This window comes from Natator depressus, chromosome 6 (genome assembly GCF_965152275.1).
Source record: "Natator depressus isolate rNatDep1 chromosome 6, rNatDep2.hap1, whole genome shotgun sequence".
NCBI lineage: Eukaryota > Metazoa > Chordata > Testudines > Cheloniidae > Natator > Natator depressus.
Window position 1 is genome coordinate 19,781,312 of NC_134239.1, and position 21,688 is coordinate 19,802,999.

Here is a 21,688-nt window from a genome sequence, read left to right on the forward strand (position 1 = left end):
TGGGAGATAATGCACTTCCAGTGCTCCCCAGTTTAGCATGGCGGTGGATCACCCCTGAAGAGCTGACTTTCCACCAAGATGATTGCACTTCAAGGGAACACTCTGCCGAATGTTCAGAAGCAGAAATGACAGTCAGAGAAACAGGGTGTCCTTCTGTATGCACATCTCCCGCTGCCTCTGAAACAGCAAGTATCTAGAATAGAATCAAGCAGGCTGATCTCGGCCATGGAGCTGAGGGAGACTATAAGGGGCTGTAGCTCACGAAAGCTCATGCTCAAATAAAATTGGTTAGTCTCTAAGGTGCCACAAGTACTCCTTTTCTTTTTGCGAATACAGACTAACACGGCTGTTACTCTGAAACCTATAAGGGGGAAATGATTCGTGAAAATTCAGGGTGGGAGAGTGAGTGCTTAAATCACACCCTCTACGTGAGTAACATAGGGTTAATCATTTATGGGTTAGAAGAGATGCATCCAAAGGGGATATTACCAATACACACAGCTCCTAGTGGAGTTCATAGCTACAGCTATTATCAATCTATCACAGCTGTTTGCACATGATTGTCTGGTGTGTCTATTGATCATTCTGCTAGGATTTACTGTGTCTGCTTTTCTGGGCAACTACTCTTTTCCTCCAGGAATACACAAGTAGGCTTAAAAGTCTCGTTTTTCTGCTCTTATATTGCCATCTATTAAGTGAGAGAATATGCTAAATTCTTCTCCTCAGGTACTGAATCTCACTAGGCAATACATACAGAGGCATCAAGATTTTGTTGTCCCGCTCATTGTAAAATTCAGCAAGGAATGGCTCTCCTGGGGGTATCCCATCTTCCGGCCGCTGTGGTGGCTCAGCCCTAATGACCCAGTCACCTTCACTATAGATGACGAATTCCTCATTGGAGACGAGGTAAGAAACATCGAGATTTGGGTACTAATTGCACGCAGCAACATTTAAGATTATCATTAAGACCAGGTACCCCCGATGCCTGCACTTCACTCCCGATCCATCTTCACTGAATGCTCCAAATTAAATGCCATTCCTGTGTTAGAAACATAGGAACTGATCCAAAGCCCAATGAAGTCAATGGAAAGACTCCCATTGACTTGAGTGGGCTTTGGGTTAAGCCCACAGACATTAAAGAGGGAAAAGACCAATTAAGTCATTGGCACTTATCCAAACCTGGAGGCCAATGGAAGATTTCCCCCTATATTCTCTAGTGCTTTTCTCGGTCTAATTTTAAATGGCTCTGGTGAGTGATCTTCCACCACATCCCTGGGGAGGCTCTTCCACAGCCTATCAGATTTTACTGCCAGTTGTTTCCTGGTAGTTGACCTAATTTTTTTCTCTTGAGTTTCATCCCGTTACTCCTAGTTATGGGCCCTTTGCCCACCCTAAACAACACTTTTTCCTTTTGACATTTATATCATCCAAATACTTGCACTCGTGATCAGATCCCAACCTTTGTCATCTCTTTGCCAAGCTAAGCATAGTTAGCTTTTAAAATCTTTCCTCATAAGTCAGAGGCTTCAGCCCCTTCGTCATTTTTGTTGCACTTCTCTGAATTCCCTCCAATTGCCCTACCTTTGGAGAGCTTGGCAAAGACTACACAAGAATAATTTTGATTTATGGGATGTTCTCTGAAGTCTCCTCTAACCCCTGCAGCATCAGTATTTCACTGCTGTGTTTACAACGCTTTGGCAAAGTAGCTGCCACTTATAGCGTTGGTATAAAAGACAGGAATTTCCAACTATCTGAAACTTCATTCATCTCCTCTGCCCATTCATTTTCCTTAATGACCCCTACCAGTCCAGTTGCGGAAAATCATTGGTTTGTTACTGTAGGATCCTCTATACATGTGCACTGGTTTGTTTCTCATAGGGTTGGTTGTGAGCACTAGCAGAGGCCCTCTTGGTTGCTTGTGGGAGCAGGGCTGTGTGCTTGCCTATTGTTATAGGCTTTCTCTGGAGCACTGAGCTGTGTGCATCTAGTTTATTATTGTAAGGTTAATCAGGTGTTTATTGACTCTTCTAATTTTGAGGAGGAGCTGAGAATTTACAAAAAAAGATTGAAACTTGGAAATCAAAATAAATATTAGGTGCAATGTTGGCTACTGGATGATGCCCCTGTAGCTATGTGTGTTTCCATTACTGAAAAGAGAGCGCACAGCATTGCAGTTTATAATGCATTTCTTGATTACTCATAGACGATTCGGTTGTTTGTTTAACCAATTACTTTTTTTCTGCCAATTTTTCTGTTCTATTTCCATGCAAAAGGCAGATGAGAGGCAAAAAGCTGAGAGCCAGGAATTCCTAAAATCTGATCCCAGCTCTGTCACTGACTTTCTGTAGTCTTGGACAAGTCACATAACCTTTGTTTCAGTTTCCCCATTTGTAAAGTGGGGTAAGAATAATAATATTCAGACATTTCACTGGCATTCGTTAATGTTTTTGAAAATGAAAAGCACTGAGTCAATTTTCAGCTAATCAAAATGTCAAAAAATTTCAGTTTCAGTTGAATGAAACATTTTGTTGTGACAAAATCAAAATGGTTTTGAGGTTTTTAGTAAAAATTAGAGAAAAATTTGAAGCAAAAAATGTTTAAAACTGAAAAAATGGAAACGTTTTGATTTTAAAAAAAATTTTTTTTTCAGCCATAAAAATTCAGTCAAACTGACATGAATTCATTAAACATTGAAGCCCAAATATGCATTTTTCACTGAAAAAAAGGTATCAGCTGAAAAATTTTGCCCAAGTACGGTCATGATGTGAAGGAAAACTGAGATTGCCTGGTGTATCCGCACAGGCTGAGGTCTATGCCCTGCTGAAGGGATTAAAGCCTGTAGACCAGGGGTTCTCAAACTTTTATACTGGTGACCCTTTTCACATAGCAAGCCTCTGAGTGCGACCCCCCTTATAAATTAAAAACACTTTTTTATCTATTTAACACCATTATAAATGCTGGAGGCAAAGCGGGGTTTGGGGTGGAGGCTGACAGCTTGCGACCCCCCATGTAGTAACCTTGTGACCCCCTGAGGGGTCCCGACCCCCAGCTTGACAACCCCTGCTGTAGACAAACAGGCTGGTGAACTTGCTTGAGGCTATTTTTGACCCTCTAGATGCTCATATATAAGGCAATTTCAGCATATTAAAGAGCAGTTAACATTCTTACTCATTTTCCAGTAGAGTTTCAAACTCAGCTGATATCTAATTAAGTTGCCTGGGAGCTTTTTTATTTGATCGTATCAAGGTTAATTTAAATGTCTAAATATTTTTGTGAATTTGGAATATTCACACATTGATCTTGGCTTTTATAGCTTTGAGTTTATTGACTATCTGCCTCTGCAGTTTCTCTCTTTCATTGCATTAAGACTCACTAAGTGTTCACTTAGCCTATAAATGGTGTGAAATTTAGCATCTAGTTATGGCCTTATTAAATCTAGAATGTATGCTCAAAGAGCAATTGATGACTCATTTAAAACTTTGAAAAACTTATTTCTAATATATATCGGCTTTGATATTGTATATTTTCGTTATCTCTTCTCTAACTCTTGATTATTCGAAAAATTGCATAAAAACCGAGGATCATGGTGGTTTAAGATTTCATTTGCGGTTTATTCCCTGAAGTCAGAATCTTCTGTTGGGACATCACATTCATCTCCACAGCAGTGCATTGTGATGTCACAAACAGAATGATGATTTCAGTTTCAAAACCCATCCAAAATACGACGCCATGTGTCAGTTCCTTGGTAGGGTTTTGCCAAAAGTAGCTTTGATTTGAAGGGTTTTAAAATGGGCAGTGGAAATTTTAAAGCCTGGTTTTTAAAAGTGAATATCGTCCTGGAGACTAACAGTCATCTGGGCCAAAGTTTTCAAAAGTGACTAAAGATTTGGGGTGCTTTGGTTTTGGGTGCCCAACCTGTAACCTGATCTATGGATTGTGTATTAATTATACTGATTACTTAGGAATTCCCAGGTATTACTCTGAGGTTTGACAGGTTCTTGTCCCAAGATTGGGCCCAGTATTATTAAAATTACTGTTCAGTTGGGAATCCTGATGTGCACTGTTGCAACACTCACACTTTAGGAACTGTCTGTCTTTGTAATAGTTTATTAATACATTTAGCAAAGTTGCAAGCACTCTAACCCAGCAAGGTAGATGGAGATAATAGAGAATGTACATCTGAACATCCATATACTCACACCATCCCTTGCAAAACAACCTGAAATGTTAACTAATATCTTCCTCACCATCCATCACCTTCCTCATCCTCACCAGTGGCCATCATCCTGGCACCTCCCAAGGGCTACATCTCTCTCTCCCTCTGCACACAGGCTGGGCTACAACCTTTATAATATGCTGTGCTGACACCACTTCCTTATTTGTATTTCCTTGCTCTACTAATGTTGGGGAGCCCTTCTCCTACAGGTGAGTATATTAATGATCTCAAATTATTATCATATATGTCAGTTCGTTGCCATGGCCCTCTTGTGGTCAGACATCTGCAGATGTTCCTATCTAAAATATCCCAAAGCTGGTGTTAGCTCATCTTCCTGTGGTTGCCGGTGTCATTATGTGCAAACTTCCCCCTTAAACATTCTGTTCCCCAAAACTTAGGAATGACCATTGGGCCATTTATCTGTGCCAAAATTCATAGGCCTCAAGCCTTATGCTAACTGCTGGAGCCAGTGTCTTACAGGACACAGGCCTGCGCTGTAGGTTCTTTGCATTACTGCTAAACCTGAGACACCTTAAAGTGGCCTAAGGCTCAGAAAGTGTTAGGCATCCATCCAGAGATGTATTCAGGCAATTTGGGACTCTAGGCACACCAGGACATGCAACCCATTGTGGCCCCCTGCCTCTTAGGGTTGCCAGCTTTCTACTTACACAAAATCGAGCACCTTTGCCCTTCCCCTCCCCCGAAGCCCCGCCCATGCTCCGCCCCTTCTCGTAGGCCCCGCCCCCACTCCACACACACACACACCATCGCTCGCTCTTCCCACCCTCGCTCACTCGCTCGTTTTCACCAGGCTGGCTCAGGAGGCTGGGATGCGGGAGGAGGTGAGGACTCTGGCTGGGGATGTGAGCTCCGGGGTGGGGCAGGAAATAAGGGGTTCAGGGTGTGGGAGGAGGCTCTAGGCTGAGGCAGTGGGTTGGCACGCGAGTCGGGGTGAGGGCTCCGGCTGGGGGTGCAGGCTGTGGGGTGGGGCCAGGGATGAGGGGTTTGGGTGCCGAAGGAGGCTCTGGGCTGGGGGATGGAGCCGAGGGGTTCGGAGTATTGGAGGGGGCTCCAGGCTGAGGCAGGGGGTTGGGCTGTGGAAGGAGGTATGGGCTCTGGGCTGGGGGTGCGGGTTCTGGGGTGGGGCCAGAAATGAGGGGTTCAGGGTGCAGGAGGGTGCTCCGGGCTGGGACCGAGGGGTTCGGAGTGTGGAAGGTGGCTCTGGGCTGGGGCAGGGAGCTGGGGGTGTGTGAGGGCTCTGGCTAGGGGTGCAGATTCTGGGGTGGGGCTGGGGATGAGGGGGTTTGGGGTGCAGGAGGGTGCTCTGGGCTGGGGATGAGGGGTTTGGAGGGCGGATCAGGGCTGGGGCAGGGGGTTAGGGTGCGGGGGGAAGGAGGGAGGGCTCTGGGGTGGGGAACCTTTTTTCTGTCATGGGCCATTGACCCACAGAAAAAAATCAATCATGGGCCACTCACTCACCCGTGGAGGGGTGGTGGGGGGCGGGAGCATGGAGGTTCGCGGCTTCCCCCCGCAGCAGGACAATCCAGTGCAGCGGCTCCTGTCCTGTGGCGGGGTGCTGCGGGCCGGATGAAATTAACCATGGGGCTGGATCTGGCCCATGCCTAGGTTCCCCACCCCTGCTACGCATAGGAGCCGGAGGGGGAGACATGCTGGCTGCTTCCCAAAAGCCACGTGAAGTGCGGCGCTGCCAATCAGACAGTCAATGGCCCGGTCTGCAATGCTGACCAGAGCCCCCAGGATCCCTTTTCAACCAGTATTCCAGTCCAAAACCGGACACCTGGTCACCCTACAGCCCCTGCACCATAGTGGAGGCTGGTGGCAGGGACCCCTCACATCCCAGAGAGTCAGTGCAGCAGAATGGGACCCCCATACCCCTCGGCCACCAAGCAGCAGCAGGGATTACTTCTTCCCTCTGAAGTGGCAGCAGGGTGTCCCTCAGCCCGTAACCTAACAGCTGAAGTGTATCTGCTTCGGTGGGTGGGCCAGGCCTACTACACTTTTCTCCTGTCACCTCACATAAACAGAGTCTTCTGCTGGGGTGGTCTTGGCAGGGACCATCATGACATTGGACCTCAGAGTTCACACCCCTTTGAGATGCATGGGACAGTTCACATCTCTGAGTCATTATTTCAGGCTCTCTGCAGACTCGGGCAGACATCACTAGGCCAATTTTCAATTTTTTCGTTACAGCCATAAGGGCTAGAGATTTTTTTAAAAATAAAAGCTTAGAATCTAAAGTCATCGCATGACTCCAGGTGCTGGGACCCTATGTGTGGCCCTATCATGCCTATGCCCTAATCCAGCCCTATGTTTGCCCTCTGAAAATCATATCCTTTCAAGAGGTCTCAAGCTGGGCACCCAAAATGTCACTAGTCTCTTTTAAAAATCTTGGCCTCAGGTACTAGCATTTGGACCTGCAGTTAACTGTAAGCACAAGTAATTTGGATTAGAGAAGTGTGTTTGCCAAAATTGAGACTATTTTTAAAATCAGGCTCTGTGTGGGCACATGGGTCATGTTTTAGGGATGATACAGGATAATGTATGTCAGAGATGAGCAATTTTCGAGTGTGGGATGGAGCAAATTCTTTAAGGATAGCAAGTACATTTCTGTGTCTTTTGATAGTCTTATGGCAAGCATTCTTTATCCCTCCTCTCCTGCACTCGCACAGCTGCACCTTGGGATATCTCTCATTTTGCCTGTCCCTAATGTAGCCCCTAAGTGGTTTTCCGCTTCTGATTTCCTGCTCGATACCATGTGCCATTTTCTATACCATGTACTTTGTCTGCTCGCCAAAGCCAGCAGTCCCAATATTTTCAGTCTGTCCTCATATGGAGAGCTCTCCATTCATCGAACCATTTTCATTGCCTTGTCCTTTTCATCCTTTGGAAATATCATCCGAGCAATACTGCCAACGTCACGGTGACTGTCAACCAGTCACAGGTTGCTACACAAGTTGAACTGCCTGAGAGCTGATTTTTCCTTAATCTCCACTCGATCTTTGGGAGTTTTAACTGTCTTTGGCAGAGCAGGACATACCGCAAGTTGCTCAGCATGGCCACGTTCCATCTTTGAGCTTTACTTTTTCTGTTTAAGACATAAAGACTCAACCCTGCAGCTGCAATCTTTGCCCCATGCACATATCCCTGTTCCCTCACAGTTTACCACCAGCTGTGAGGTACAAGACTTTACCTCCTTGGCAGAGTCGGACACAAAGCATAGTTCCAGATTCATACGTGCGTCAGAGTTTTCAGCTCAAGTTTTTCCTCTATAATGGTCCAAAAATGAACACTGAATCCAATTCCCTTTGACATCAGAGCTGGAGTTTGAACCTCCACTAGTTCGTGTGAGGAAGAGTGATCTTGTGGTTAAGCTTCTGCACCAGTATTCAGGAGACCTGGTTCAGTTCCAAGCTCTGCAACAGACTTCTTGTGTGACCTTAGGCAAGTCCCCATGTCTTTTTCTGTGCCTCAATAGGTAAAACAATGAGGCTTCCTTTTCCGCACCTTTTTCTGCTTTGTTTAGGACTTCCTAGCCTGTCCCTATCCTACCTATCATTTCCCATTCAGTATTAAGACGTAGACTCCTGCCTTCAATTGGCACCACTGCCCACTTGTTACATTTTCAAACAAGCTCCTTTGTGCTTTCTCCCACGCTGCCCCTCACGCTTGGGAGGCATTCCCCAGAGACATTCACCAGGCTACTTCATTAGCCACCTTCCAATTCTTCCATAAAACTCTCCTTTCTCATGATGCCTACAAAAAAACGTGACAGTGGTTGGGCTGCTGATGTGCTGAGACTATTGCCTTAATCTTGTCTCCTTGTACTCCCGTCTCTCTGTCTCCATCTGTCGTCTCATGTCTTATGCTTAGATTAATAGCTTCATGGGGCAGAGACTGTCTTTGTGTTCTATGCCTGTACAATACCTAGCACAAAGGTGCCCTGGTCCATGACTAGGTCTCCAAGGCACTATGGTAATACAAATAGTAACTAATAATAATATTTAGATTATCTGTTTTTCAGGACAGGAACTCTCTCACTATATGTGTGTGCAGCACCTATTGGAATGGGGCCCTGATTTTGACTGGGACTTCCAGGCTCTACTGTAATAGACATACTTAACAATGAGTGGATCCAGGATTTTGGTTCAAAGAGTGCCACCTCTTCTCCCCCCACAAATCTCCCCTCCCCCATTCAGGGTTGGGAAATTTCAGTATGCAAGATCAAAGCCCAGAAGACAGCTTTAAAAAATGGTATTCTTTGGAGAGCCACATGTTTCCACGTGTGGCCTTTCACTCGCAGGCACCCTGTCCAGCCCATTCCTTAGGTCCCAGGTTCACTGGTGCCCTAGTGAGTTGTCCAGCAACAACCTTAAAGCCACGTCTGCTACAGATCAGAAAGAATGAGGAGTACGTACTCCTCATTCTTTCTGCTGATACAGACTAACATGGCTACCACTCTGAAACCTGTCACCATACAGATTCAGAGTTAGTTTCAACAAATGGATTGCTACTGAACATAATGGTTGTATCTGTGAGCTGGTACTCACTGTGCCACAGGACAGAGAGGTGGTGTCCAGGTCAGGGCTTCATCTGTCCTGCCAGGCGTGCTGGGCTGCACCTGAGCAACGGGTCTCTCCGCTTTGTCAGACATGCCGCGCTACATCCGGCAATGCCACTCGCTGTGCACCGGCACCTACTCAGTACACCTGGAAGACACCTGCACTGGTCAGTGTGTTGAGATGCATTTGGGTGACAACATCCACAGTGCTGCCAAATGTGCAGGGCTAGATCTGGGTAAGTTGCCCGCTATGCCAACTGGACAGGCCAAGCTGTTTCTGAGCAATGCCACCCACTTTTCTGCCAGATCCATTGGGTTCATTTGGCTGATGGCACCTCACGGGCATGGTCTGCCTCTGGGTGATGCCACTTGCTTTGCTGCTGGACACCGCTCCTGGGCCAAGCTGTTTCCAGGCAATGCCCCTCATTGTACTGCCAAACAGCTGGCTTACTTGGGTAACGGTGCCTGCTGGACTGTGTCTGTGTGATGTATCCCACCACGGTCTCAGATGTGCATCCGCAAGACTCCATCGGCTGGGCCGCCAGACTTACCTGGTCCACACTCGTACTATGCTGCTGCCACGTGTGCCAGACTGAGTCTAGGCTTGGTGCCCGTTGTGCTGCTGAGCACATCTGGGGAACAGCACCCCAGTGGCGGCCAGATGTGCTAGACTGAGGATAGACAATGTCACTCACTGCACTGTCAAACTGTGTCTCTGTGATGGCACGTGCTGTGCTGTTAGGCATGCTGGGATGAGTCTGAGTGACAGTACCAGCTTGCACTGCCAGAGGCACTGGGCCATTTCCTGATATTCCCTTGACACCACGAGCAGCAAAGCAGTCACCAGTAGCTGAGGGGTTAAACAGCCAGCAGAGCGAAGCGAGTCAGAATGCAGCTTGCCCCAGCTCCAGTTGCTGTCTGGGTGCCTGGGTGAAAGGAGAACAACACATGTGTGTCAGGGAGAGAAGTATAAACATTTAAATTGAAAACATATTTTATTATCTGTGTTTATTATTTGATCTTGAAATCTGTGGGCTAGGTGGGCTTTTCTGGCTGCGTCGGGGTTGACTATCATATATCAGCAGTCTGGGAATTATGCCAGGGCTCAGCTCCAACAGTTCACAGAAGGACCGTGGGGATGGGAGGTCAAACTGGATGAAACAGGCACCCCATACTCCACCCCCTATTTCTGACAGGTGAGTTCCAACACTGCAAGCCAAATCCTGCTCACTCACAAATCACTGATAAAACTCCCATTTTCAGTAGGGGGCCATGTGTTTTTATACTGGACCAGTGCCCCAGTAAGATGTTTTCATGCAGCTGGAGTAACCGTCTTTTTGATTAGAGGAAAGAGCAGAACCCTGACCACTTGTGATCATTAAAGATTCCATGGCATCTCTCACAAAATGTGGTGAGTTAACCCTAGCATTCTGTGACCTGTACGTTTAGTTATTCGTTTCAATTGTCTCAAATCCCTTGTTTTCCCAATAATTTGGGATGAAGAATGTCCCGATTGCAAATCCGGGCTGACCGTGGAAAATGTTCTTGAATGATAAACTTCACAGAAAACATTTCTACAATAACAAAGGTCTGGAATTTTGGCTGTAATGTTGAAGATTAGTTACAATCACAAGCAATCGAAAACATATTTCCTTCTTGAAAACCCCTTGAATTGAAAAATCTCCTGTGCAATTGAATCAGACAGTTCCAGTACAGTAATGTGATCTGCATTAGCAGGAAAATATTCTCTGTTAAGATACCACAAGCTCAAGAACAAAGATCAGAACAACCTCAGATCTATCTCCTAAAAGGTGGAGAGCCAAAGTTTGGCTGAAAGTTCGGCTCCTAAAATAAGATACAATTTAGTGTGTTCTAGGCAAATACCGCAATCAATCTCTAGTGGTTCTGATGAAATCAGAACTGATGCAAGCAGAAGCCTATTCCACCATTCAAAACAAACCTGAGCCAAACGTTTTATGAGCTCAGAAAGAGGTTGGATATTATTATTTTACATTTTGATGCAGCCTAGCTCGTTGGGGCTGGAAGTACTAAAATATAGCAAAAAAAGGCCATTCTTGTGTAATGTCTGGCACCTTCAGCACCAGGGAGTATTGGGACATATGCAAAACTGTTCTGAAATGTCCAACCACTAATGTAGCGAGGGATCTAAATCATAGGACAGTTAACTGAACTGAATCTTTGACAGTCTTCCATTACTATAAGCACCTTCTCCAAGGCAAAATACAAACTGCCATTTTGGTAAGGCTGAAAAATTGTTGCTTGATTGATTTCATTGAGCTTTGCATCATCAGCGACATTGGATTAGGGAGAAGGTCCCTGCTTTTGGGCCCAATCCTCATCCTACTAAAATTCATAACCAAACATCCATTGATTTGAAATGGGAGAAGGATCTGGCCCATTGTAAATCCTTTCCTACATGCATATTTAAATTCACTGTGAAGACACAGGAAGAGAACACGGAGACTGTGGCTGTTGCATTGATACATTGGAAAATATTTGGTGTACTGGCACTTGATAGCACTGCAGCAAATTGTGGTACTGCATCTTTTTTATGCCCTTAAAGTGCGAAGTCAGAATGTCAATGGAGGGAAAAATAAGAGGAAGGAAAGCTAGGAGACGTTGCCATCCCTGTACATTAAAAATGCTTCAGTATTAAAAGTAAACATAACAGTGTCAAAAGCATTCCACAGAGCCAGCCAACTAATAAATTCTTTCATTTGTGAATAACTATTTGATGGAAAAATGGCCCAAATTCACAATGAATATTATTTGCAGTGAATTATTTGACCAGCTGATAACCATATGGAATAGAAAACCAGAAAGGTGCTCGGATGTCGCAACAATGCTCATGGAGTACATAGAAAAGGAAGCCATCATATGATCCTGTGTATAATCTGTTATTTCTCTAGAAATTTACAGTTTCTCTACAGTGCCACACTATTTAGAAACTCCTTCCATAGTTTTTCAAAAATGAGAGGGAAACAATTATACTAATCTTTTGAGGGATAGGTAAACCTTGTACTCCTGTCTGTTTCCAGCTGTCGTCTCTTGTTTCATATTTTGATTGTCAACTCTTTGGGGCAGGGACTGTCTTAATTCTGTGTTTGTTCAGCATCTAGTACAATGGGATCCATGACTAGGGCTCCTAAGTGCTACCATAGTACCAATAATACTTAAGGATAATAATAGTCTATGTGTGACGGGTTCGGTCACAGAGACCCCCTTGGGACTGCCACCTTATGCGCTGAGACTACCTCTGAGCCCGTTTTCTCTGCCAGTTTAGGCCTCCAGAACCCTGCCTTGTTGAGCCACACATGCCAGTCTGCTCCAACACAGACCCAGGGTCTGAACCATGCCCCCCAAAGCTGCAGACTTAACTGAAAACAGCTTAAGAAGTGCTCCTGTCTCCAGCACCAAGACACCCAGCTCCCAATGGGGCCCAAACCCCAAATAATTCCGTTTTAGTCTGTATAAAGCTCATAAATTGTCCACCCTCTATAACATCAATACACAGCTTTTTGCTCCCCCAGGTATTAAGTACTTACTCTGAGTTAAATAATAAGCAAAAAGTGATTTTATTAAGTATAAAAAGTAGTATTTAAGTGATTTCAAGTAATAACAGACAGAACAAAGTAAGTTACCAAGTAAAATAAAACAAAACATGCAAGTCTAAGCCTAATACAGTCGGAAACTGAACACAGGTAAATCTCACCCTCAGAGATGTTCCAATAAGATTATTTCACAGACTAGACTCCTTCCTAGTCTGGGCCCAATCCTTTTCAGAGCAACATTTTGGTTTATGGACTGGGTCCAGCAATCACTCACATGTCCGTAGTTACAGTCCTTTGTTCCAGTTTCTTTTGGGCATTTCTTTGGGGTGGAGAGGCCATCTCTTAAGCCAGCTGAAGACAAAATGGAGAGGCTTCCAGGGCCTTTTACATTCTCTCTCTAGTGGGCGGAAACCCTTTTGTTCTCCTGTGCAAAATCACAGCAACAAGAATGAGTTTGTAGCCACCTGGGCAAGTCACATATCCATGAATGATTCAGCTTTTTGCAGGCCAACGCCATTGTTTACATGTTAGTTTGAACGTTCCCAGGAAAGCTCAGATGTGGACTGGGGTCTCCCAAAGTCCATTGTCAGTTAAGTGTTTCTCGTTTGGACATTTACTCAGAATAGTCCTTTCTCAAGAAGCTGACCAAATGCTTCACTGATGCTACTTAGAATCAAAAACATTGAGATACAAGTACATAGCCAATATTCATAACTTCAAATACAAAAATGATACACACAGCATAATCATAACTAGCAAATTACAATCTTTCTATAGACACCTTACTTTACCTTCTTTGTACAAGATTTGGTGCGACTATAGGACCTTGGTTGCAACAATGATCTATACGGTCACAGTTCATGTCAATAACGTCACACTATGGTGAAAGTTAAATGTCACCAGCCTATGACTGGAACAGGCAAACATTATTTTAACCCAGTCCCAGCCATCTAATCTTCCACATAATAATGGCTAGAAGAACCATAGCTGAAAGCTCAGCAGGCACCAATGAGTAAAGTGACCATATGACCTGGTTTCACCAAAACGGTCCTGGTTTACCATTGTTGTTTGCAGTGTTGTAGCTGAGCTGGTCCCAGGATATGAGACAGACAAGGTTGGTGAGGTAATATCTTTTATTGCACCAACTTCTGTTGTCTCTTTCACCAACGTAAATTGGTCCAATAAAAGATATTAACTTACCCACCTTGTCTTTCTAGTTTACCATAATATTCTCATGTCCTGAGAACTTCTTTCTGGACTCCTTAAAATGCCCGTTTTGTTCATTTTATCAGTCAACCTTTTTCTTTTTTTTAAATAACTACAAAATATTTATTCACGGTATATTATTATGTTGAGTAAAATTTGCATTGGGTTTACTGGGAATACACAGTCCCAGTGGAACAAGTGTTCAGTGTGATAAACAGTATTTGGCATAAAGAGAAAAGCCAAAGGAGCATAGGCACTATCAAAGCTGTTTCTTAGCTCAACGTGAATGTTAATGGCACTTGTTCCATTTTTCATGATAAATTTACTGAGATACTGGAAGAAAAAAAATCTTTCCCTCTGCCCACGTGGCAGTTGAGCCAGCAGCTGTCAGGATCACACCAGCACAGTGTTTTGTGTTTTTTTAAAGTGCACTTTTGCATGCGTATTTCACAAGCTTAAAAATGTCACCACAAAAAACTCCCGTTTTTTATTTAGTATGTGTGGTCACTTTATCTGTAAGTGGCCTTTTATAGAATGTTGATTGTTTTGAATAGTGGTTTTTTTCTCATTAGCATCTTTCTCTCATTTCCCCCTTGCTTTTTCAGTCTTTCCGAAGAGGCACATAGATCTAGTAACATTTCAATTTGAATAAAAAACACAGTGTTTTAGTGGGTTCAAAGTTAGGCAAAACCAGCTGACTCTTCCCTCGAAAAGGCAATGCATTTTTTTTTTTTGCAAAACTTGTGTAAGTTCCAGAAAGCCTTTTCCAGTTTCTGAAGTGAAATAATTTCTCAGTGATAAATATTTTCAAGAGCTTGGAATTTGCCATTTATTTTTCAGAAGGGAAAAAAGACATTAGGATGCATCCATCAACTAAAGCTTTTAATCTTTTAAAAAACTGTTCTTTTCCCATAAATTTAAAAAAAAAAAAAGAGCTTTAAAATTCCCTGGAAATTGTGGATTATCATGAAGGAGGCGTACTGGAGAGGCTGGCTTCCGGGGTATTTTTAGAGGACACAAGGTTACTCCAGATCTCAGAATGAAAATCATTTAATCGGGGGTTAACTCTTCGGGGGTTTTTTATCCAAAGCAATTATCCACACAAGAAGGCATCAGGCTTGGATTTTTAAAGGAATATAGGAAGTTAGGTATCTAAAGTCCAGAAAAACTGTCTTCACTGCAGAGTTAACCTGGGCTTTTACCCGGGTTTTAGCTCAAACACCCCTACTGTACACACATAAAAACCTCTGACCTGGATTTGGGGGTGCTTTAAGCCTGGCCTAGTTTACACGCTGGGGTTATGGGTTAGAGCCCAAGCTCCACTTAAACTTGAACCCTCCACTTTGCAGCGAGGATGCAGACAAATATCACTCAAGTGCTTGATAGTCCTCCAATGCCCTTCCCACAATTCCCCTCAAAGGACAGACAAGTTCTCATGCAATTGACACAATGGACTGGGAAAGAATCCTAGAGCATTTCAGCCCAAAGAACCATTAGATATGCCCCCAGACACACACAGGTGAGTGCAGAACAGTGACCACACAGTAACGCGGGTAGGGCTCTGCTGTGCAGACACTCACCTGGGCTAGGCTAACCCTGGGTGCCAATCCCCTGGATTAGCTATGCAGTGAAGACAGAGACAGAATTTCAGTGGGAGCTGGGAGCTTTAACTCCCCGAGTCTCTTTTGCAAATCCCAGTTTCAGTGTCTCCTGAGCCATTACAGAAAAAATATGGAGACTCTCACACTGAGTCCAAGGAATAGTCAACTAGAGTATTAATGCACTGCTATATAGTAAGTTACCAGCCAACAGATTCCAGGTAAATCATGCAGCCTGCACCACTGTGGACTAACTGTAGCAGTTTAAGGTCAGCTCTTCTGGATAGAGAAAAGAAGAGAACAGAAAATGAGCTGGGGGAAAGTCATACACTAAGCAACTGCGGCTAAAGGAAGCAGAGTAGAGTCCATTATGGAAAAAATATTACACACTTTTTTAATTGGCGCCTAGATACCATAGTGATTAGGTACATTAGTGATGCCTAGTCTAAATTAGAATCAACAATCAGCTAGCAATGGAAGGGGCACACATTGGTGCGAGTGCAATTTAGTGTGGTCTTGACCATTAATTTTGATGTAAATGTTCCTTATATAGCATGAGAGCAGCCTTCCTTGCAGGATTACAGGGCTTTCTGGATTTGCTCCAAAGCCTGTTGACGTCAATGGGAATTCTCCCATCCAAATCAATAATCTTATTCCTAATTAAAATAAAAGAGTCAGCCTTTATTATTAATTATTACTATTTATTGTTATTATGCCAGAAATATATGAGGTGATAATAAATAACAAAATCTAAGCTATTGAGCAAATATATGAGGTGATAATAAATGACAAAATCTAAGCTATTGAGCAAACTTTGAGCCAGATCCCTGGGTCTGGCCAAGCTGCACTCAGTGTGTGATCTAAACAAGTCATTTAATCTCATAGTCGTAAAGTTTAAGGCCCCAGAAGGGACCCACTAAAAGATCATTTCATCTCTGTCACTTTTCCCCCATCAGTAAAATGGAATAACAACATCCCCTTTCTCTCTCCCTTTGTCTGTCTTGTCTATTAGGATGCAAGCTTTTCAGGTAAGGGGCTGATAAGAGCTCCACGTAAAGAACTGCATACCAGAAACCATTTGCAGTGCATGCCATCTTTTATTTTTCCTGAAAAGCCTATGAACAATGCTGCATATTTTTGAGTGTGGTCTACTGGCAGCTTTTCTATTAACTCTGTATTAGAGGTGGCTGGAAACAGGAATTTCCATTTAGTGGGCAATTTTACATTTCTGGGGGAAAAAATCATTATGAATTGGAACAAAAAATGCAAAGTTTCCTGTGAAACAGAAATTTTCAAAAAATTCCAGGGACCCGGGCTGTCCAGGGAGCCGGCCAGCCCAACCATACATCAAGTGGGAGCACAGGAGCCTGGGAAGCCTGGCAGCCCACCCACACATCACCAGGCACCTCGTGGAGCCAATCACCTGGGGAGCCAGCGATTCTGGAATCCCAGGGAGCCTGTGAGCTTCCCCCACCAGCCATCTAGTGGGCCGACAGAAAACCAAGCAGGCTGGCTGGTTTCTGTTCAAAGTTTAGACAGAACTGACACCTTCCTGTAGAACGTTTGGACTCCATCAAATCAGCATTTTCCGGTGGAAAACTTCCACTGGAAAATTTTCAACCAGCTCTATTATCTACATGTATACAGACATCTCTTTTGTAGAGCACTCATGCAACAGACTATCACTTGACACAATGGGGCTCTGCTGTTGGGTGGGGCCTCCAGGTGAGACAGTGAGGTTATGGCTACACTGCACACCCGTTGCAGTGGCATGTAGGTATGCGTAGCTACATGTGGCAGTGAAAATCAGGCTGCATCCACACTGGTATGTGTAGCCACCTGTGGCAGGGAAAGGCTGTGGTGGAGGGGAGGCAGCAGGAAACGACACTGTTAAAAATAGCCGTGTAGACGGGGAGGCACTGCTTGGGTGTGTAGAGAGCCAAGTGGGGCACATACCCAAGGTTCTGGCCGGTGCTAATCAATCTCTTGCTCTGCCAGGTCTGCATGAGAAATGTCTGTGGGCCAAATTTTGGCCTTGTGATAGTGGGTGCAACTCACTCATTCAGAACTTATGGAAGACTGTATGGATTTCCATTCAGTTGCACTTGTCTGAATCTGGCCCTCGGTTTGCTTAGATTTGCTGCAGTAAATTCTACCTAGCCCTGCTGAATGCTGTGCTTCTTTTAAATGCAGGTACTGATTGCCCCAATTACAGAACAAGGGCGAGTTCAGAGAGACATCTACCTGCCTGGGGAAGGCCTCACATGGATGGACACCAACACCGCCCAGGTGTTTGATGGAGGAACCTTAATCAGGAACTACTCAGTCAGTCTTGTGGAGGTGCCAGTTTTTGTAAAAGCTTCCTAGATTCCAGGCAGTCCCAGCTCTCAAAAGAGTCACCTACTTCTCAGAAGAGCGATGCTGACAAGACAGGCTCTCTTCCTTTTCAGCCATTTGTGCTTTTCCAGGAACTCTTTTTTTATACAGGTGTTTAAATCTTTTACTGTGATTTGCTACCGTTCTAAAATAGTGAAATACTGCAGGAGCTTTGGTACAAAAAATACACACATGTAGCACATCTGCTGAGATCATCCAGGTTCATCTGACCCTATCCTGTGTGTTAACTACCAGGAACGTCTCTGATTAACTAGTAGTGAGAGAGAGACACCCTCAAAGTCACAGGGTAATGAGAAAGCAGATGGATTCAATGTCTACTGGAAATATTCCCCTGTTTGGGGGGAAAAATAATTAAAGTAAAGAGGAAGCTCTAACAGAGCCAGGTATGGACAGACAGCAGGGCTGCCTTGAAAAGAAACAGTCTTGGTTGACCAGGTCTAACTGCCGGCCAGAGTCTTAGTGAAACAGGATTGCATCATCACCTACCTTCTACAGACTGCAATGTTTCATTTGGGAAACCTGCAGCATCCAGTTCTGGGTCTTGTGTCAATGTCTTTATTTTCATCTAGGAAAAAGTTAGTGTCTTATTATTAGACAAAACTTACAAAAAAAGGAGAGGGCAGAGAAAACTGTTCTGTAATGTGTGGCTGCAGGTCACAAATGTGAGACGTCTTCTCCATTCCTTATGGATGATTATTTGCCTTGTGTAGCTTTAGAGACTATCCTGTCTGCTGCCTTCTGCCCCTGCTTTCTCACTTCAGAGTGCCCCCCTCCCATGGCTTGGGAACACCCCAAAACTGAAATCAGCCTTTGCTTATTTTTGGAACTAAGTAGCCTATTTGAAGCACAGGGATGTGTGTCTTATGCAGCAGCTGGGACTCAATACACTGAGGATGTTCTAGAATGGCAACACTTAAAACATTCAAAAGGTTCTAGGAGGCTACAAAGAGAAGATTATTTTCTGTAATGTTAGGAGCTCAGCAAACACATGAGTTCTTAGTAGCTGATAAGACGCTGCAGAGGCTGGACATACATAGTGTTAGCATAACTGGAGGGAAGGAACAGCTTCCGAGTGAATTCAAATGACAGTACCGAGGGGTGCATATATATAGGAGGGCGGCTCAGATTTTCAATGCTAAAATTAATGTAAATGGTACAATTTCTTTGTGTATCCCATGACAAGTACCCAACTTCACTCATAGGAAATGTCTTACTGCTTTGTCATACCCTTGGGATAAACGGGCCAGATGCTCAACGGGTATCACATTCTATTGACGTTAGTGGAGTAAGGCCGATTTACATCAGCTGATGATCTCTCTCATGGTCTTCCTTTTAGATCAGGAACCACTCAGGATTTTCCTAATTTTATCAAGAGCATCTAGGACTTTCTGGAGTGTGAGGGGGCCCAAGAGCAGTGTCAAAATGCAGGGTGCCGCAAGGGGTCAAAGGCTGTGTATGGGAGGGGGAGCCCTGTGTGCCACACAGGGAAGGGGCTCACTCTGACCATGCACAGGAGGTTGCTATGGCACGGTGTACAAGTTTAGCATGAAAACAACTTGCATACTGTAGGAGACAGAAGAGACTGGCAAAGAAGAGATGCCTTTTGGTGCTGCTCTGACAGCACTGAGTGGCCTTTTAAATGGAGCCCAGACAGAACAGAATAGATTTTAGCTGCTGCCCTGAGCTTGTAACTCGACATGGTCCCCTCCAGGTGTTCAGTCTCATCAGCAATTTATATGAAACAAATTGATACTGCAGGCACCGTCCAAATATCCACATCAGACCTTGGCTGTTTGTAAAAGAGGAATTTGCTTCAGCCTCCCGCTCCAAACCAGGACCTTTCAATATTCCCCTCCAACATTGTGCTTATCGAGCACTGACTTCTTCTAAGTCTCCCCGTACTCTCGGTGTGAGAGCCTTTTCCTCTCCTCTGCAGTTCCTGCCATCTGGAAGAACCTTGGGATGTCTCACTGAGTGATCAACCCTCTGTCTCTTTCAAACCCCAGCTCTAAATTGTTATTTTGTTTTCTGGCCTCTGCTTGGTTTCTCCCTCATGCAGCTATTGTATATTGTTTAACGCTGCAATTGTATGATTTACAATAACTTTGTAAAGCATTTTAGGGTAAAGTTTGGATGAAATAAAGTTGTATTGTTAATTAAAAAACTAAAATACACACCCAACATAATTGATTCCAATAGGCACCCTTAGCAAATGTACCACACTCATAGTAGCCCTCTGTGCCCCTCTAGTGGTGGCTGGGCCGTGTATAGAGGTTGGTGAAACTGCTACAGCCTTGAGCAATAGAGCTGGGTCTTTTAATTTAGGCAGTAGAGACATGGAACTGACCACTCAGCCCTAGCAGTGGTCTCTCTGAATTGGGGTTTTCAGGCACATTGACAGGTCAGGGGCAAGCTTGTACTGCTTCCCATCCTGTACTAGAGAAGGCCTCCCTGGCTCTTAATCCAGCACTTTTCCCCCATTTAATTCCCCCACCTCCCCCGCCAATTGCTTCCTTTAGCACAAATGAAATTCTGCATGGTTGCCCATCCACAATCCAGTGAAAAGCAACCCAATCAACAAAACAGATTTTGTGCAAACAGAGTAAGTACTAATAAGTACTTAATCATACATTCACCTTGTATTATGGATCTAGAGGGTCTACTATAGTAAATGCTGGGAAAGAGCAGCTGACGCTGCATGGAAAAAAATGAAAAACCACCTACTTAGAAGAAGGTCTACTATTTTGGAGGTTCTTGTTTTGTTTTCTTTTTAAAGTTCGGCACAGTATGAAAATGGAAACTTTGTTGCTGAAGTTCATCCACTCTTGCTGCTTCTCCCCCTCCCTTGTAGGCACAATGCCAGATTCCCAGCTGCTATCAATTGGTGAAGCCAATGGAAATGTGTTGATTTACACCAGCTGTGGATTGGGCTCCTTGCTGTCAGATTCAGATTCACAGTTCATTTCCTAGCAAACCACAGTGGGGGTGCCAGCAGAAGAGGATGGCTTCAGGTGAGTGGGAGGCAGCATGTTTTATTAAAAGCTATACCCCAAACTTTGGTGAAATGTGAATGCGTTTGCTATCAGACCCCCCCTTTCCCCTGAGATTACTTAAATGTACTCTCTTTCGGTAATAACACAAACCCTTCAGAAATTAAATGAAGCCACAGAACTCCAGAGTCTCGTTGCCATGGGGTTTGCAATTCAAAACCCTTCAGGAACCAGGAATTCCAGTTAGCATCACTGGCTTGAGGCAGCAGTAGATTATATGACGGTAGCCACCCTCTCTGACAGTTGTCAAGGGGCCCTCAATGGAAACGATGAGACAGGTTGGCTGTTCACAGACACGTCTCATACAGTGTTAAAGTAAGGAGGAGTGTAAGGAGCGGGAGAGCTCCCCCTAATCTCCCTGGCTGGGTAAGGGGCAGTCCCCACAGCTCCCTCTTCTCCTTGGCTGGTGCTGTGAGTGCTCCCCACCTTCTGTTCACTTTATTCACTGGTCTAGTGTGAACTTGACCAGCCCTGGCAATTTGGGCCAGAGCAGCGGGTCTCGTGTTTTCATTGGCATAGATCACATTTTAATACAGAGATTGTCTCATTCTTGCAGACACCACTGCCACCTCACGATCGCACAACACCCCAGTACCAACCACAGCTATTGTTTATATGGAAAGGTTAATCCATTAGGAGAGTGATTACGTAATTTAGATTCTTTTAATGTGAATTAGCAGCTAGAAACAAGGAGCAGAGTTGACCCCAGGTGACCTGCCAGTTCCCACAGCCCACTAGCAAGTGCTCCATGGACCACAGCTTAGGAACCTGTGAGCTGTTGCTCACTGGCTTCGTTGGCACTTTGTCCCGGGTGGAGCAGAGGTCTGTGAATGCTGGATAATCTCACATACTGTTCAAGGTGTGTGCTACAATACTTTCATTTCCTTTGCTTTTGTGGCTTTACATCAGCCCATTAACAGCCCCTGAACATAAGGTTATGGCCCAACGTAGACAAAGGTGTCATTCTGAGTGTACTTCGTTCTGTGATCATGTGCATTTAGGAGGTGATTTTAAGGTTGGCAAGAATCTGAAAGGTAGACAGGAGAGGGTACCATCCACAATAAGGAACC

At 44.5% G+C, this 21,688-nt stretch overlaps 1 protein-coding gene across 1 annotated transcript in view; it reads left to right on the top strand.

Annotated features, from left to right (window-relative positions):
• Nucleotides 1-19,566, top strand: part of LOC141989953 (SITS-binding protein-like) — a 72,663-nt gene extending 53,097 nt beyond the window's left edge. Inside the window, exons 12-13 of the mRNA XM_074956895.1 lie at nucleotides 727-906; nucleotides 17,365-19,566. Of these exons, the coding sequence (XP_074812996.1) occupies nucleotides 727-906; nucleotides 17,365-17,538 (354 nt within the window). The 3' untranslated portion in view covers nucleotides 17,539-19,566. The remainder of the gene's footprint in view (nucleotides 1-726; nucleotides 907-17,364) is intronic.
• Nucleotides 19,567-21,688: the final 2,122 nt, after the last annotated feature.